A 20,480-nucleotide genomic window follows, 5' to 3' on the forward strand; every position below is an offset into this window, starting at 1 on the left:
TAAAATAGGTTCAACTTATATATTTGGCAGGTTAAGCATGAGTTATGTAACATCCTATTTTTCGTAAGCTAATTTAAAAAAATAATTTTTATTTATAAATAAATAGAGTTTTAAAAAAATGATGAGATTCTATAAATAAATAAATAAGGAGATATAATCATTAATTAAAATAATGATTTGAGAGAAAATAAAGAGGGTATTTTATTTATTTGTTTGATAGAGAATAAAATAGAATTTATCTTTATAAAATAATAAATAAATAAATAAATAGAGTAAACCTAGCTATAAATAGTGTTAGGTCAGTTTTTACACTGACGCTGTCTCTTTTTTCCCTCATTTTCGTTTTTTTCCTTCTCCTCTCAAAATCCTTTCTTTTTTCCCGCGGCCCATCATCTCAGAAAAACGACGATCTCGGACTCATTCACCGTTGGATCGTCGTGAAATTTGAGCACCACGTTTGCAACACAATTCCGAGCATTCTCACCGTTTGTAATTTTGATATCATGTCTGAACTGAGAGAAACACCCTTCGCATTGTAGCCTTTTTCTTTCCCGCAGAAACCCAGAGCTGTCTTGATAAAACTACGATCCCGGTTTCGTTAACCGTTGGATTATTGTGAAATTTGGATATGTTGTTAGAAATTCAATTGCGCACGCTTTGACCGTTGGGATTTACGAGATGATGTTCGTGGAGAGAGGAAAAGGAATCGCATGAAGATAGTCCAAATGGAGGCTTCAATTCCTTTTACGTTTCTCTGACGTTTGGGAACTCTATCGGAGCAGTCATAGGAGAAACTGGAGAAATCTTAGGGAACCGCTCGAGATGCTGTTATCGCTGTTGGAAGACACGTGAGTCCACTTAGAGGTAAGGGATGAGCTATTCACAATTGGGGATGAGTGAGAACATGTGTAGGGATCCTTAAAGAATTAAATTGGGGTTTTATTTTGGGATGTTTATTAAATTACAATTTTTCCTTTATGATTATAAATAAAATATTGATGTCCTAATGAAGATTGCTTGATAAATTGTGCTCTTGATATTTGTATGTTTCGATCTATGATTTTGATATAATTGTGTAATATTATTTGATGGGTTTTAGTTCTCATGTTGTGATGGTCTTTTATATAAATTGTTATATTGAGGATATGAAATGATGATTCAAATTGTGAGTATGTGATGAATTGTAGAATAACATGTTGCTTTGAGATTATAATATTGTTATTGAGATTGAGTATAAGTGTAAAGTTGTACATGTGTTAATTTGTGAGATACGTGTAAACATGTGATGGTGGATTGTGACATTATGAGATGTGAAATTGTGAATGGGTTTTGGTTGTGAATAAGTGTGTGGTTAACTCTTGATGTGACATTATTTGTGTTGTAAGTTGTGAATTGTACAATAACCCGACCAGTGTTATCTTGAGAAAAGTGTAAATGCGCAGTGTTAAAGAGAAAATGTAGGTTTCCTATTTAGGAACCAGTGTTAAAGAGAAAGTGTAGGTTCCTATTTAGGAACCAGTGTTAAATTGTAGCGCAATATGTTGTACGTGCTTAAGACACGAGTGTGAGGTCGTGGGTATTGTATAATTCACTAGCAGTGTCTGTGTGCTAAAATGATTTTAGGGGTTGGACCTGAATCAGGAGGGAGAGGCCCTGACGGACTCTTCGGAGTGTAGGCCTTGGGGGTCACCGGGTTTGAGTGCTCCTTTAAGTCTATGCTGATCCCATATGGTTGGAGCATTCTCGCAAAACATCGTGACCCTGACTGGTCTCCCTATGATCTTACTTAGTGAGAGTGACCTGACAAACCCATGGTGTGGTGTGTCTTGTTATGTACTCCTAAGCGCCCCAGGGTGGTTTTTCACTGACATGGTACCACATTGCATATAGGATTGAGTCTTAGCATAACTGTTGCATATGCTTGCTAATTGATGTGTTATTATATCTTGATCAAAGTGTGAGATTCTTGTATAATGTGATTGATGATTGAAAAGTAAATTTTGAATGATGAAGTGGTGAAGTTACGTGAGCTATGTTTAAACAAGTGGTATCTCATTTATATAACATGTATATTTAATTGTCTTGTTTCTCTATTAGCTAGGAATGTGATAACTCACTCCCTGTGTGTGGTTGTGTTTGGATCCTGTGATGATCTTGAACTTGTGTTCGGGGGAGCAGAAAATAGGTGGATGACTATGAAGAATCTCATGCTAGAGGACACGGGAACACAACGCTCTGATAGGATGTGACATTAGGATATAGGTTCTATATTAATTGTATGAAGCTTAGACGACCTTGTTGAGTCGAGAATATTTTATTATTTATTTGGACAAGTTTGAATATGATGTGAAAGAAAATGAATGTGAACCTTTTTCCCCTTTGAAAGACTTGTAAAAAAAAATGTTTTAAAAATACTTTTAATTAATATTTGAATTTTTTTATTCCTTATTAGTATATATGTGAGGGGTAGAGGGTGTCACAAGTTAGGTTGGATCAACCTGTCGAGTCAACTTATCTTTTGATTTTTGTTTCTTGTATTTGTTATAACTCATCTGAATTTGTTGAGGAGGAGGGTTGTTTTGTTATTTTTGGTTTTTCTTTTTACATTTTGTGGTTGCTTTGTTCCCTTTTATTTTTATTTCATGAGTTTTAAGAGTGATTATTTGGATGGGGAAAAGAACATTTCAGGTGTGATTTTCATGTGGATGTTTGTTGATTATTATGGGAGAGAAATTGATGATAGAAAGAGTGGTCATGGTTGTTTCATAACCGATGTAGAAAAATACTTTTTATGTTGGTTACTGTTGAACGATTGACAAGTGCACCAAAATAGCACAAGTAATAAAGTTAAAATGGAGGTTTGAGTGTCGAATCTTTAGGGACTTTGTTTGTACTTAGGAAGATGAAGTTTTTATTAATAAAATAATTTAAAGAAAATTTATTTAAAAAGGTTGTGAGAAAAATAGTAAATTAAATTGGTAGAAAAGTAAATTAAAATAAACAAGATAAGAAATTAAACATGAATTTAACTTAATTAATAAAAAATAGAAAAGAGAATAAAACCAATTTTTATAGAAGTTAAATTCAAAAGATGAGAATGTTGGAAACTTAGCCTACCAGAACTATTCTTTGATGTAATATTAATTATTATTTTTTATTTATAATTTTTTTAATTTACACCTGCATCTACTAATATACCCTAACCAAGATCCTTCGAGTGGAATAGCCTAATTTATCTATCTTTTCTCTCAAATTCCTTTGTTGATAGCAAATACTTAAATTGCATTAAGAATAAATATGTATAACATGCTAAATAAAATCAATCTATCCCTAGTGATGAACTTATTTTAGATATTCTTTTCTAGTTATATTAGAAAATAACATTTCCCAGTATGACCCCTAAAACTTACTATGCGAATTAATCCATAAACAAAGAAATTAGGCACATGAAAGGATAATGCAAAAGTAATAATATTAAATAGATTGGAAGAAAAAATTACATTAAGAGTAGTTTGTTAGCCAAGTTTCGAAGAATGAGAGTTCAACCTCTCATAGTCATAGGAAACCTTACAATTGCAAGAAAGATGTAAATATAAAGGGAAGAAGATAAGAAAAGGGGATGAAGGAAAGAAATAACTCTTAATGATAACTTTTCATTCTTCTAGTCTTTGTCTTCTTTAAGAAATTATATTCTCTTGAAATTTAGGTGTATTTTTTCCTTCTTCTCTCTCTTTCTTTTATAGGTATAGATCAACTTAAATTTTATGCAACATTCGTGCTTAGTGAGTATGACGTATTTGTGCTCAGCGTGTGTCTCGCGCTAAGTGTGCCTTCACTTTCTTGATTTGACTAACTTTCCTAAATTAGTCTTACTTCGCTTAGCGTGTTGTACCTGTTAAGATTGTGCGCCTCGGGCTAAGTGTCTGAGATGCGCTAATATGCTCTTTTGGATTTTACTTTATTTTCCCGTGCTAATTCTATAGTGAGCATTTATAAATTCAACAATTTTAATATTTTCTGTACAAAACCTTAAATGATGTTAAAATAACAATTATTTGCATAAAAAGGAAGAAATGAGAGAGAGAAAATATCAATTTCTATATCATTTAACCCCTAAATATACTTATACATAGAAAAAATAGCAATTTCTATATCATTTAACCCCTAAAAAGGGAATACATTTTACATAAACAAGATTTACACATTGGTGTTAGAATTGATTCAAAAAGTATGTTTCAACTGACACAAAATATCTCCCCTCCATTGGTAAATTTAAAAACAAGTGGAAAGACTGTTTCATTTCTTGGGGACAAGTGTAAAGACTTGAAATTGTTGGTCTATGCAAAACATCCATGTAAAGACAAATTAGTCTTGCATTTCTTCTACGTTGACCAAATAACACATCATATTTCTTGGTGGTGGGCTGAAGTAATTTTTTGGTCCCTATAGAATTAGGGATTCTTTTAATACTTCAAATATTTTTTTAATATTTTAGTCCTTCTAATTTTGATATTTGATTTTAGTCCTTGCTATCACCTATCAATATTTATTTATTATGTAACATTGATGTTGGTAAGCCATTGATTTGTCACGTTACCAATGAATTTAACAGGGTGTCATGTGTAAAATTTTTAAGTAAGCCGGATTGTTCAAAACAAAGAAAGATGTAAGATTAGTCGATGAGAGATTTAAAAATGTAATTTATAAAAAATAATTACATATGAATTATAGATAAAATCTTTGATAACATGATAAGTCAATACACTATTAATGTAACTACATGTTATGTCATGGATTGATGTGCAGCTCACGTGTTATTTAGTGATATTACAAAAATTTCCTTGATAATGTAAAAATAAAATCATAGTTATATTTTTTATTTAATAAAATTATTAAATCATTTTTTTTTCAAATTATCTGATGAAATTTTTGTTGTTACAACTTGCTGGTACTATATGAAGAAGAGCTTGATGAACCTATAATTAATATATGAAATAATTTTATTACACAATTATATAATTATTATTATAAAATATATTTTTCCCATGAAGAATAGTAAGATTTTATAAGAGTGTTTATTTTAAAAGTCATGTTTTAATTAAAGAAAAAAATCAAATAACAACTTTTAAGAAATATGAATAAATAATGGTACAATAAACCATACAAACAAAAACAAGTTTAAATTACTTATTATCGCTGAGTTTATTAAAGGAAATTAAAATATATAAACCTCGTATATGGAGTCTTCGTATTTTAATTTTAAAAATATTTTTTTTTAAATTTCCACGAAATGTATATTTTCTAGTGTTATATAAAGGGTTGGACAAGCTAGATATTAATTAAAAACAATGAATTTGACAGGGTGTCATGAAATGTATATTCTCCTCATGCTATTTCGTTGATCAAGGCTCCTATCATCGTGACTCATCGGTATGCTTCTCTTATTCAGAATATGTCTTTACCTGAAAATATTAATTAATATGTGACACCTACACCCAACGAAGAATAGTAAATTTGTCGAAGTGCTTTCCATACACTTGAAAAATAAAATTATTAGAGACATTTATAAACATATTACAATATAATGAATTAATGATTGTTTGTTCGTCACTGATAAAATTGAGTGGAGCTTGGAGACCAATAAGTACATCACAGGAAATTAGTTAAAAGAATCTCTCAACGAATAATATAGTTGAGAATTTGATTTTTATTTGAGTCTAATAGTAATACAATACAAATATTATAAATGTTATTGTTATATAATAATGATATATATAATAATAATTAGACAAATTATAGTTTTTTATTATATTCATATTGATTGTATGAGTATGAAATATTGATATTTTTGTATTGCAATATAAAGATTATATTTTAAATAAACAGCGTATATTAAAATTTTCATATGTATCAAAATATATTAGTACTTTTAAATAATGACAAAAAAATGATATTATGGTCTTTTTTGTTTTCTAACTCGATCTTTTAATGGGTTAGAAAATTAAGCACACAATCACATCAAATTTTAAAAGTAAAACGATTGCATAGACTTTGAAATTATTAGTCTTTGTGGAAATTTTATATCAAGACAAATTAAGCTTGCATTTTCTGATTTAGCCAAATGATAAATGATATTTATTCATATTAGTTCTAAGTAGACTTTTCAGGATGGTATGATATAAATCCTAGAAAGACTAGAAATACTCTGACGTGCAACCACTTTTTTTATTTTTTGGGGACTCAAGTGCAAAGACCTAAAATTAGTAGTCTGTGTAAAACATTCATGTAAAGATAAATTAGTATTACATTTCTTGTACTGTTATAAAATAACACATCATATTTTTGGTGGGTTTAAATAATTATTTTTATCTCTATAAAATTAAGGACTCTGTTAGTACTTTAATAAATATTTTTTTATTTATATTTTAGTGCTTATAATTTTAATATTTGATCTTATGGTTTGCTATAAACTATCAATAGGTTATTATGTAATAGTGATGTTGGTAGTCGATTGATTTGTCCACAATATCAATAGTTTGACATGATATTATATGTAAAGTTTTTGGTAAATTGAATTTTTAAATTAAATTCTCATATGTTTAAGCCTTGTTTGTGTTAATTTTACATAAACTTTTTCTAAGCATGGTGTGTTCGTTAAAGTGACAAACTCAAATACTTTTTATGGGAAGCTCACTGTGTCATTTAATGACATTACAAAAATTCCCTTGATAATTTAAAAATAGAATCATAGTTATATTTTTTATTTATTAAAATTTTTAACATCATTTTTTTGTCGAATTATCTGATGATATTTTAGTTATTACCACTTGCTGCTACAATACAAAGTATATCTTCATGAACCTGTAAGTAACATACGAAATAATTTTATTACAAAATTATATAATTATTGATTTTTTTATTATATATTCTATTTTTTCCTTGAAGAATGGTAAGATTTTGTAAGAGTAATTTTTTAAAAGCCATGTCTTGATTAAAAAAAAATCAAATCACAACATATAAAAATATGAATAAATAATTGGTACAATAAAACATACAAACAAAAACAAGTTTAAATTGCTTATCACCATAGTGTAATAAAGGAATTTCCTTCAAAAATACCCGTGAAAAAATACAATATTTCTTTTGGTGGAAAATATTGCGTCAGAAATATATATTTTTTAGTGATGGATTACTAAAAAAAATTAGTTTGTTAATGGGGTGATTATAATTTGCTTATTTATTAGTATAAAATAAAGCAAATATCATCAAAATAGAGAGAATGAGAGGGATAGAAAGCATGTTGTGGGTGAGTAGAGGTTTCTTTAGCCAAAAAGTTCGACACAAAGTTTCCAATTTTCTACCCCATGCAAAAGATTGCTATAGTGAATTTTGTTTTGTGTTGACTTGGAAGTCAATTTATGCAAAGATGGAAGGCAGGTATGTCAAAGAAATTAATAAGGTTGTTGCAACATTGCCATCGAAATTAATTTGCAAGTCATTATCAGAAAATATGACAATAACAAAATTAAACTAAAATAAAACTTAAGTGTTAAATATTAGGAATAGAGAAGGCAACACTATCCGATCAATATTTTTGTTAAATATTAGATGTATGAACAAAAAATTATATTAGGAGATTTGTGCTCAAGTCGAGAAAATTAAACTATATAAACCTCGTATATGGAATCTTCGTATTTTAATTTTAAAAATAATTTTCTTAAAAGAGAAAATTTCCTTAATTTTGTTGTCTTGGATAAGTGAACGAGAATAAACAACTGTCATTTAGCCATATACTATCAGCTATATAAATCCTGCCGCAGCCTCCATCTTTCATACTTGACAATTAAAGAGAAAACTGGTCACAGTAACCGATCTTTGTTTTAATCTTAGTCATTTCATATCAACAAAAATATAATGAGTTGTTATTTTCTGAAACTATTTTATGCACTTTTGCTGCTTTTATTGCATGCTGCAGGATCCATTCTTGGATTCAACAGCCTTCCCAATAGCGCAGAAATTAAGTGCATTGAGAGTGAGAGACAAGCACTCCTCAACTTCACACATGGCCTCATAGATGGCTATGGCATTCTCTCTACATGGAGGGACCATGACACTAACAGAGACTGTTGCAAATGGAAAGGCATTCAATGCAACAATCAAACTGGTCATGTTGAGATGCTTCATCTCCGTGGTCAGGATACACAATATTTGAGTGGTGCAATCAATATCTCTTCATTGATTTCCCTTGAAAATATTGAACACTTGGATCTCAGCAATAGTGCTTTTGAAGGGAGTCATATCTCAGAACTCATGGGCTCGTTCACCAATTTAAGATATCTCAATCTCTCTTATTCTTTATTTGGTGGGAGTATTCCTTCTGATCTTGGAAAGCTTAAACATTTACAATATCTTGATCTAAGTGGTAATGATCTAGATGGGGAACTCCCATATCAACTTGGAAATCTCTCAAAGTTGAGGTATCTTGATCTTCGTGTGAATTCATTTTCGGGAGCACTCCCTTTCCAGGTTGGGAATCTTCCTTTGTTGCACACTCTTGGACTTGGTGGCAATTTTGATGTGAAATCTAAGGATGCAGAGTGGTTGACTAAGCTTTCTTCATTGACAAAACTTAAGCTAAGTTCAGTACACAACCTTTCCTCTTCTCATCACTGGCTACAAATGATCAGCGAGCTTATTCCAAACTTAAGAGAGTTGAGGCTATTTGATTGTTCTCTTTCAGATACAAATATTCAATCTCTGTTTTATTCACCTTCCAACTTTTCTACTGCTCTTACCATCCTTGATCTTTCTTCAAATAAGCTCACATCCTCAACATTTCAACTGTTGTCAAACTTTAGCCTTAATCTTCAGGAGCTTTATCTTGGTCATAATAACATTGTTTTGTCATCTCCTCTCTTTTCCTTCTCTTGTGATCCTTGATCTTTCCTATAATAATTTGGCATCATCAGTCTTTCAAGTTGATTTCAACTTCAGCTCAAAACTTCAAATTCTTGATTTGCAAAATTGTAGTCTTACGGATGGAAGTTTTCTTATGTCATCTTCTTTCATTATGAGTTCTTCATCTTCTCTTGTTTCCCTTGATCTCTCCTCAAATCTGTTGAAATCATCAACTATATTTTACTGGCTCTTTAACTCCATCACCAATCTTCATAACCTTTTCCTTTATGATAACATGTTAGAAGGTCCCATTCCAGATGGATTTGGGAAAGTAATGAACTCTCTTGAAGGTCTTGACCTCTACGGTAACAAACTGCAAGGCGAGATTCCATCTTTCTTTGGTAACATGTGCGCATTGCAGAGTTTAGACCTCTCATATAACAAGTTGAATGGGGAAATTTCTAGCTTCTTCCAAAATTCTTCATGGTGCAACAGAGACATATTTAAGAGCTTGGATTTATCTTATAACCGGTTGACTGGCATGTTACCTAAAAGCATTGGATTGCTATCAGAGTTGGAGCTTCTTAACTTGGCTGGGAATTCTTTGCAGGGTGACGTTACTGAATCCCATCTTTCTAATTTTTCCAAATTAAAAGACTTGACGCTATCAGAGAACTCGTTGTCTCTGAAATTCGTCCCGAGTTGGGTTCCTCCATTCCAATTAATTTCATTGGAACTCAGATCTCTGATATTTCTGATAACGGGATTAATGACTCTGTACCAGACTGGTTTTGGAATAACTTGCAATATATGAGAGATTTAAATATGTCTTTCAATTATCTCATTGGTTCAATTCCTAATATATCATTGAAGCTTCGTAACAGACCGTCTATACTTCTGAATACAAATATGTTTGATGGTAAAATTCCATCATTTTTACTACAAGCTCCCGACCTGATGCTCTCTGAAAATAATTTTTCAGATTTGTTTTCATTCTTATGTGACCAAAGCACAGCTGCAAATTTGGCCACTTTAGATGTATCACACAATCAAATAAAGGGGCAACTCCCAGATTGTTGGAAATCAGTAAAGCAATTAGTGTTTCTTGATTTAAGCAACAATAAATTGTCAGGGAAGATTCCTATGTCCATGGGCGCCCTTGTTAATATGGAAGCCTTGGTTTTACGAAACAATGGTTTAATGGGTGAGTTGCCTTCTTCTTTGAAGAATTGCAGCAGTTTATTTATGCTGGACCTGAGTGAAAATATGTTGTCGGGTCCAATACCATCATGGATTGGAGAAAGTATGCATCAATTGATAATCTTGAACATGCGAGGAAATCACCTCTCAGGAAATCTACCCATTCATCTCTGTTATTTGAAGCGTATTCAATTGTTGGATCTTTCAAGAAATAACTTGTCAAGTGGAATTCCATCATGCTTAAAGAATTTGACTGCATTGTCTGAACAGAGCATCAACTCAAGTGACATTATATCTGATATATATTGGAATGATAAGACTTCCTTTGGAATTTATGGTTACACATTGGGAGGTTATACGCTAGACATAACATGGATGTGGAAAGGTGTGGAACGGGGGTTCAAGGATCCAGAGTTAGAGCTCAAAAGCATTGATCTTTCTAGTAACAATTTAATGGGTGAAATACCAAAAGAGGTCGGATATTTGCTTGGGTTAGTTTCTTTGAATCTATCAAGAAACAATTTGAGTGGAGAAATTCCTTCTCACATTGGGAATATAAGTTCACTAGAATCACTTGACTTGTCAAGAAATCACATCTCTGGGAGAATTCCTTAATCTCTTTCTGAAATTGATGATTTGGGAAAATTAGACTTGTCACACAACTCTCTTTCTGGAAGAAACCCATCAGGAAGACATTTTGAAACCTTTGAAGCCTCTAGTTTTGAAGGAAATATTGATCTTTGTGGCGAACAACTTAACAAAACTTGCCCTGGGGATGGAGATCAGACAACAAAAGAGCATCAAGAACCACCAGTCAAAGGTGATGATTCTGTTTTCTACGAGGGATTATACATGAGCTTGGGGATTGGATACTTCACTGGATTTTGGGGCTTATTAGGGCCATTACTATTGTGGCGTCCTTGGAGAATTGCTTACATCAGGTTTCTGAACAGATTAACAGACTATGTATATGTATGCTTATGGTGAATGTGGGAAGTGTTGCTGATCGCTCCAAGGCAGAAAAGGTATGTTCTAGATTTTATTTGTCAAGTTCATGCTTTATGTTCTGACTTTGTTTTACATATATCAAGAATTGCTTTACTGATAAAAAAAAAAAGACGATATGTATTTCGAACATAAAGCTCATATTGACTGTAAACCAATTGTTAGAAGTTAATAATTTATTTCTTCACCCCAACTTGACAAATCTATTGCTGCTACTCTAATAATTATTATTTTAACTACAGTGCTATGTGAATAGAGGTAATCTATGAGAAATGAAAAAATAATTACATATATAAAATGATTTTGTATAATTATATATGTGCACTTCAACATTAGAAATACTTTATTATTACCTTTAATTTATTTTTATCTCACTTTTTACCATCACACTATCACATTATATTATTTATTATACTTACACGTTTCTCTTCTTTTTTTTCTCCCCGTAAGTGTTAACTACATGTATTATTTTAAATATTTTTTCATAAATTTTAAGGGAATCGACCGTAATTCTTTTTACATGGTATTTTAAATACACTTTGTGAAAAACTTGGGGCCATGGCCCCTGCATGTATACTTCCATTTTCAATTTTATTTAACAAATAAAATTCTGTCTATATCTTTTAATCCACCACATTAATTTTTGTGCAAAAAAATGCTGTTTGTTGCAGATGTGCTGCGTGCTTCTGATCAGAGAAGAAAGCATTATTGGCTGCTACAAGTGCGAAATATTTCTTTAGTATATGAGTTTACAATTAATGTTTTGTATTTAAGTAATGAACTGCAAAATCTTGTTTCCGGAAACTTGCTATGATATTGTTGTATTTTATTGTATAATATATTTGTAATGCTGTTTATTTTTCATTAATGTGCTTACATCTGCGAAATCTAAATAAAATTTGACCACTTCATATTTCATCTTCATCGATGCTTTCTGCTATATTCTCCTAGTTCAGCTATACTTACTGTGAATCAAATTTGTGCATGAGAAGAAGATTGCAAGATACCCTATTTGTTTCCTAGTTACTTCCAATATATTTGTATCCTTGTGTTAGACCCCTTCAGTACATGCACTTTTGGTTCGCCTAAATTTGAATGTTCAATCTTGCTTCAAGAAAAATATGACATTTTAATTTTACGAGGATGAAAAATATACCGAAATTTTATCAATAAATTTTGAATATTTTAATATTTATGAGAATTAAAAAAATATTTTAGTCTTATAAAAATGTCAACAACTAAACAAAATGTATTTTGTTTAACAATTTTAAGAATTAATTAATTGATAGTAATCATAATTTTAAAAAATTAATTAACGTATTATACAAAATGCTGAGCTAAAGATCAATTAAGGGTATTTTTGAATGTTCATGGCCCAACCATTCTTTTACAAGCTAGGTCACTGCCCATGAAACCTACTGATATCGCATCAAAATTTTCTCACTTCTTCCATTAAAGGAACTGGAGGCTGAAAGTCGTAATCATCATTTTTATACTTTTTAGATTATACAAAGTTGGAAAAATTAAAACATTAATGCAAATTAAACAAAATATTGATAATGAAAGTGGCGAAAAAATAGAGGACAAAGTATGAGATCTGCACAGGTTATTCTAATTTAATTCTAATTAAGCAATTAATTATTTTCCATTTTACTCCCTTTATGACAAATTTAATTTTTACTTATAAGCCGGTCTCTGATAAACCTTGTACCATATTTTAAAGCAAACCATAACACATCATAAAACTTAATTTATGTATTTCAGGTCTCACATAAAGTTTGACGATATTGTAATTAAATTGGCATGGATAAAAAGAAAGTTACTAAAATGTTATTCACAATCTCTTGTTTGGTAAGACACTTTAGAGAGCTTATAAGCTTCTTTCACTAACTTAAAAACCAGTTTGGCTGAGTTTTGTTTGACACAAATTTATTTTAGTAGCTTTTGGGTTTATTTTACTTTAAGTATTAGAACATTTTTTCTTTAAAGTGTCTTACCAAACAAGAGATTTATTTGAACTGGAGCAAGTCAGAGGTGTCATGAGGGTGGCATAAGGAATGAGAGGGTGAAAAATAAAGGAAGAGCAAATGGGAACAGAGAAGGAAACACCACATCCATGATTCCATATTCTACTCAAAACTGTTTACGTGCCCTTACTATAAGGGAACCAAACATTAATATTTACAGCAAAAATAAAAAGATGATATGAAAAATTAAGCATTGATAGCTGTCCCAGCAGCTTGGAGACTTCAACAACCCATCCATCACTCAAAAACGAACGTTCATTTTCCAATCCTCTCATCACGCCATTCTAATTAATTCACTCGGAACACATTTCCCCAAACATGATTTATCTGATTTTTTTTATTTCATTTAGAATACCAACTTACTATAAGTGAAATCACATCATGAAAGTAAACCTCTGGCTTGTATTTTATTGATCGAGAGGCAAAATATATACAAGTGAATACATTGTCAATTACATAGCATTAGGAGAGAAATAAGTTAAATTTCTAGAAACTAGACAACTATCTTTCCTATATCAAGTAGGTATTCTTATTTAAGCTAATTACAATATTTGACAATAATTAAAATCATATCAAAGAGTTGAGTGAATAATCAAAATATATCAGAATCAAATCCTTGACTGAGTAATTAAAATCAATCATAATCAGATCCTTGATTGTGTAACAAAGAGCATTTTGTACACCTTGAATGGATCGGATGAGGATGATCCATTTTAGTAATTAGTTAAGTGGAATGAAATATTAAATGAGTTAACTCCAATAAGTAATGAATAACACACATATATATAATGAAAAATATTAATCCGTGCCCACTTAAATTTAGGTATTTTCTATGTAGTAGAAATATGTAGTACATTTTAATTTTTTATTATTTAAAATTAGGTATTTTCTATTATTTTTTAATTTAAAAAATAAATAATAATTCTTAACAATAGTAAAAATTATTTAAAAATATTAAATACATTAAATAAAATGAAAAAAATACAAAAATATTAAATAAAATCATATACAAATATTAAATAAAACTAAAAAACATTAATTTATCAAATAACCAAAATAAAAAAATTATTTATGATTTAAAAAAATACATTAGGTGTAAAATAAATTGAAGTCATAAAATAAGTTACGAATTCAATAAAAAAAGTTTATGACTTTAAAGTCTATGAAAAACAAATTTTACAACTTTAAAATCATATTTTAAAAAAATAAAAATGAAAGTCTGTAAAATTTCTTACAACTTTAATGGGAAAAAAAAAATCATAACAAATGTCACTACTTCTAATTTAGAAGTTGCATCATTTATTATGACTTATTTCCTTTGAGAATATCAACTTAAATTGTATCTCCAAATGATAAATTTTAAAAGAAAAAAATATCCTTGATCAACAGTTTTGAGATTTCTTATGTGTTTGGTTGACGTTGGAAAATTAAAGAAGAATATAAAATTGATTTTAATTTCATAATTGATTCTAAGTTAAAATATCTTTAAATAATTTCAGTATTGGATCCAAAATTTTATAATAAATTTTACTCCTAATTTAATTTTATAATAAAATATACAAATATAAATTATATCATTTTAAAATCAATTTTATTAACACTCAACGAAACATACACTTCAACAACCCATCCCTCGCGCAAACCAACATTCATTTCCTAACTCTTTCATTATTATCTCGAGGTTCTGCCCAGAATTTTCATTTGAATTAATTTGGAACTCTTTGCAAACACGATTTATTTGGTTTTTCTACTTTGTACATCTATTTTATCGTTTTAATTTTTCTCTTTAAAATGTATTTTGTAATTTTTAAACCTTCCAACTTCAGCAAAGGCGGATAATCAGTTTTAGCAAGTAGTAAACTGAAATTAAATAACACTGAATAAATTAATTTGAATAAATAAAATTAATAAACTAAATACTTTGTCACATTCTTTTCCTTACTAATTCTGTTCTAGTTTCTCTGAACAATATTAATTCAGTTTGATAATTAGAAAACTATATTGATACGTTTCATATGAACTATTCATTATTTCTTGTTCATGCCTATCAAAAGTGGAGTTTTTTCAAGAATGCTTGACAATTTATGACTAAAGATTCTGAAGTTTTTATTTTTTAATGTATCATTAAACTTTATCAGATGTCAAATTAAAATGAGGGAAATCTAATTAAAATGCATACTTCAAACACTAAAAATGCTGAAGTCGACTGATATCCAGAATACAGATTGATAGTTATTGTTCTGCAAGTACATTTAATTGGGAGGTTCTCTGTATACTTGAGAGGTGATGTATTGCTTCTGATTTCTGGGTTTGCAGAAATTTTTCTATTATTTCTTTATGTTCTTGTTTATTCTTAATGGTCAAGCAAAACGGTTTTCTGTATTTCGAATAAAGGTATTCCTAGAAAGCCTCAATAGAGGGAACAGGCGCATTGGAGCAGTAGAACCTATAATTTATGTCCAAATAAATTACAATAAAGCAATACTTTTGGCATTATGAATTTAATACTATGAATAATATGATAGGTAATTGCTGTTTTTATTAAGACACTTTTAATGGAGTGGGAAATGCATGGTATTTTTTTTCCTGTCACCAACGAAATTTGCTAGTTGATAGCAACGGACTAATTCCTTTTGAACATCATACAGATCACAAACGGCATTGGAGCAGTAGAACCTATAATATCTGTCTAAATAAATTGTAACCAAGCAATAATTTTGGCATATTAATTGAATGCGATGAATAATATGGTTGGTAATTGCTGTTTTTAATAGACACCTTTAATGGAGTGACAAATGGTATTTTTTTTTTTGTGAAAAAATGTAAATTATATTAAACCCAAAATGATACAACAATAAACTGGGCATACCCGCAGCTAGAGAAAATCAAAAGTCTCCCTAATGCAAGAAGACTTATATCAAGATGTTAAAACAAATGCAACAGATGCGCTTGTCTATACATAAGAAACTTAATCTTGCTAATAATTTCTATTACAGAAAATTGATAATCTTCAAAATCAGTTTGTTCCTACACAGTCAGATGCAATAGACTGTAATTGAATTGTTATAGCCAGACAACGAAATTTTTCTTGAATACCTGATATGGATCTGTCCCTAATTAAAGAATCAGTAAAGCGCTACAAAGTAATGAAACGCCTACGAAAAGGAACCAAATCACGAATGTGAGTCCAAACTTGGAGAGATTTCTGGCAAGAAAAGAACAAATGAGTATTTAACTCAGCCTCATTTTTATTTAAGCATCAGCATGACTAATTTCTTTTAAAATATCGAGATCATCCAAATAAATTTTGTTTCTTTTCGTAAAGTCTTTCTTAGACACATGGTCATTAAGGATTATTAGGCATGATTGCAATTGAATGGTCGGTAATTGTCAATGGAAAAAAATATATATTGATGGATAAATTATTGATAACTTAGTTAAGATTGTCACGAGATCAAGTCAATGTGTAGTGCATAGAATCATCATAAGAAAATATAATGGTTCATCATTTTGGAATTCAAAATGTATTGTGGGGAGTTGTTGGAGATTTCGAATCATGACCAGAAAAAGTAAGTAGTAATTGTAAGTCATGATCTAATAGAAGGATCCCTACAACTTTATATAAACTGTCTATTAACTTTAAGATGTATCTAATTTCTTGTGCTCCATATTTTAGGAAGATAATCAATCAAATACAAACTTATTATATCTTATATTTTATCTTTTACATTTAATTTCAGCCTTTATTATTTTCCTTCATTGTCTTTTTTTTACCACTTTGATTTCTTGTTTTCATTTACATTTCAAACCTTTGTCTTTTACACAATCCTATCTTTTACATTCTTCTTCATTCACCTAAACCTAATTTCTTTTAGGACTGGTTTGAGAACCCATAATCAAGAAGCATATTCCCCCTTCTTGCACAAATCGTTTGATTATTCTGGCCTTTCCAGATCTTGTTGAGATAAGACTAGGGAAAACATATTTCGTCTGATTTTGAATTTTTAAGCGACATTAATGATAAAATTGTTTTTACTTTTATTTTAAATGAGAATTATAGTAATTATAGCAATTCTTGACATCAATTCCTGATATCTTGCCTTACCTACAGTTGAAGCTCCAAGTCAATCATAGTCTCGGCTTCTAAAAACTCTCATGTAAAGTAAAAACTCTTGCAGACCTTTCATGTCATGTGTTCCACCAAATGATATACGTACATGTCCTGTCAGATTCTCTTTGCAATTGCCTTGCCATTGAAGCAGCAGTTTAACATAATTACGCTCTTAGATGAGATCATTTAAATTGTATTAGAAAAAATGGGTGTGCAGACCAATGAGATGCAAATGTTTTGGGATTTTGGCAGTGCATATGAAAATAGTAAATAAGTTGAAACTCAACGGCTGGTAGAAACAAATGAAAAAAAATCGGACGTATCTCAAAATAGGAAACTCTGTCTTGAGTGGCTCCAAAAGCCTTGGAAATTGAGAGAGAGAAAGTTTTGCAGTTTTTAACAGCATAAAACTTAAATTTGATTTTGAAATGTACTTTGTTGTTCAATCATCACAAATGATGTTTTTAAATATTAAATGGACATTTCATTATTCTTTCCAAATATTAGGAACAAATAAGATATGAAGCAAAAATGAGAAGCAAATTATTTAATATATATATATATATATATATATATATATATATATATATAATATTTTTTTAGGTATAAGATCGACTTTATGATTAAATAATGAAGGAAGGAGACAAATGATAAATTTGAATCTCTTTTACTAACAAAAAAATAATAAACTTAAAGTTAATATTTGAATAAAAAAACTTAATATTTTTTATAAAAAACTATACAACTATATCAACCACAAACACATTACTATCTAATTAATTGTAACATTTATATGAAAAATAAATAGATACATTTTTTTCTTCCTAATTATTACAAACATAAACTCTTTCAAATATATTAATTATAGATTTATAGAAGAAACAAATAGATGCATTTCTTTTATGCTCTTTATTGTGAAGTTTACAAATTAGACAATCAATCATTTCATACAAAAGTGGATATATTTATTGATTTATTAACAATTTAAGTCAATCTTATAGGTGAAAAAAATTATTCAGTAATATTATCAAATATAACTACTACTTAAATTATTTAAATATATGCGTATTTCTAGAATAAAATTTTAATTTATGACATTTTTAATTAAAATAGTTAACTTGATTATTTTTATTGATTTTGATGAATTAGTTATTTATTTTTTAAATATATAAATAAAAGTAATATATCAAAAAAGAAAAAAAGTAATTAGATATATAAAATGATTTTCGATAATTATATATGTACACTTCCTCATTACAAATACTTTATTATTATCTTTAATTTCTTTTTTTCTCACTTTATACTATCACACTATCACATTATATTACCTATTATACCTTCACTTCTCTTTCTTTTTTCCTTTTGTCTCCCTAAGTGTCAACTAACATGGCATGTATTATTTTTCAATATTTTTTCCATAAATTTTAAGGGGACCGTAATTCTTTTAACATGGTATTTTAAATACACTTTGTGAAAAACTTGGGGGCCATGGTCCCTGCATGTATATACTTCTATTTTCAATTTTATATAAACAAATATAATTCTGTTTATATCTTGGAATACACCACATTAGTTGTTGTACGAAAAAAATGCTGATAAGTGCAAGATATTTTTTAGTATTACAGTTTACAATATTTTGTATTTAAGTAATGAATTGCAAAATCCTGTTTCCAGGGACTTTCTATGATTTGATTGGATTTAACTTGTAATCCACTATTAACTCTTTGGCAAATATACCAAATTTGTCAAGTAGTAAAATAATGAGAAGTTCGAGTGTCGAATCCACAGGGACTTCGTTTGTACTTAGATTAATGTAAATCCAATTTAAAAATAATAAATTAAAATAAATATAAAAAAATATAATAGATAAGATAAAGATTTAAAGATGAAAATAAAAGATTTAAATTAAAAGATGATAAAGATAAAATATAAAGGAAATAAAATTAAAAGATAAGAAAAATAAGATAAAAAAATACTGATTTTATATAAACAAATATATTTATGTCTATATCTTGTAATCCACCACATTAATTTCTGTACAAAAAAATGTTGATTGTTGCAAATGTGCTGCACGCTTCTGATCAGAGAAGAAATCATTGTTGGCAGCTACAAGTGGGAGATATTTCTTTAGTATAGGAGTTTACAATGCTTTGTATTTAAGTAATGAACCGCAAAATCTTGTTTCCAGAAACTTAGTATGATGTTGTTGTATTTTATTTGATAATATATTTGTAATGCTGTTTATTTTTCATTATTGTGCTTGGATCTGTGATATCTAAAATTTGACCACTTCATATTTCATCCTCAACAATGCTTTCTACTATAGTCTCCTAGTGCAGCTATACTTACTGTGAATCAAATTTGTGCATGAGAAGAAGAATGCAAGATATCCTATTTGTTCCTACTAACTATCAATATATTTGCACCCTTGTGTTAGACCCCTTGTGTACTTGCACTTTTGCTTCGCCAAAAGATGCAAGCAGAGCATTAAAATTTGCATCAAGCTAGTGTTAGGTTGCTGGTCTTATCACATTTTATGAATTTATCTCACAATTATCATGAAGATAGACAAGGGATCTGTAAATGAAATTCACCCAATGAATGCTAATTTTACTTTTGAAAAACTTAGTTTGTTTTCTTGTCTTTGAACAAGAATTAACAACATATTCATATAGTCGTACTATCATCACTGTTCCTGATCTTCATTTTATTGAGTTGTTTCATATCAGCAAAAATATAATGACCAATAGTTGTTTTCCAAAACTAATGTATGCACTTGTGCTGCTTTTATTGCGTGCTTCAGGTTCCATTCTTGGATTCAACTGGCTTTCCAATGGTGTAGAAATAAAGTGCATAGAGATGGAGAGACAAGCACTGCTCAAATTCAAGCAAGGCATCCTAGTTGAACCTGGCATTTTGTCTACATGGAGTGACGACGACAGAAACAGTGATTGTTGAAAATTGAAAGGCATTCAATACAACAATGAAAAAGGTCATGTAAGAATCCATGATCTCCGTGGTCAGAATACACAATATTTGAAAGATGCAAACAATATTTCTTCATTGGTTGCCTTGCAAAATATTAAACATTTGGAGCATTCCTTCTGAACTTGAAAAGCTTTCACATTTACGGTATTAGGATCTAGGTGACAATCTTCTTTATGGAGAAATCCCTCACCAACTTGGAAATCTTACACATTTACGATATCTTGATCTCAGGGGTAATGATCTCCAAGGAC

The 20,480-nt window shown here is 29.6% G+C and overlaps 1 protein-coding gene and 1 pseudogene across 1 annotated transcript; both read left to right on the plus strand.

Annotated features, from left to right (window-relative positions):
* Positions 1 to 7,875: 7,875 nt before the first annotated feature.
* Positions 7,876 to 9,712, plus strand: LOC102668819 (receptor-like protein EIX1; annotated as a pseudogene).
* A 335-nt stretch (positions 9,713 to 10,047) lies between these two features.
* On the plus strand, positions 10,048 to 20,199 carry LOC121173690 (receptor-like protein 38). Its single transcript, XM_041010366.1, has 4 exons — positions 10,048 to 10,589; positions 10,997 to 11,123; positions 16,127 to 16,181; positions 20,045 to 20,199. Exons 1-4 carry the CDS (start codon positions 10,048 to 10,050, stop codon positions 20,197 to 20,199), a joined length of 879 nt encoding a protein of 292 aa, XP_040866300.1.
* Positions 20,200 to 20,480: the final 281 nt, after the last annotated feature.

The sequence above is a fragment of the Glycine max genome, chromosome 16, assembly GCF_000004515.6.
Source record: "Glycine max cultivar Williams 82 chromosome 16, Glycine_max_v4.0, whole genome shotgun sequence".
Taxonomy (NCBI): domain Eukaryota; kingdom Viridiplantae; phylum Streptophyta; class Magnoliopsida; order Fabales; family Fabaceae; genus Glycine; species Glycine max.

What these genes read in the sequence shown, in the direction of transcription:
- LOC121173690 (XM_041010366.1), top strand. Translation starts at nt 10,048, where the DNA reads ATGGGCGCCCTTGTTAATATGGAAGCCTTGGTTTTACGAAACAATGGT. An exon ending in GAGGTCGGATATTTGCTTGG is followed by an intron (nt 10,590 to 10,996) that starts GTTAGTTTCTTT and finishes GGGGCTTATTAG; the next exon opens with GGCCATTACTATTGTGGCGT. An exon ending in ACAGTCAGATGCAATAGACT is followed by an intron (nt 16,182 to 20,044) that starts GTAATTGAATTG and finishes TGCGTGCTTCAG; the next exon opens with GTTCCATTCTTGGATTCAAC.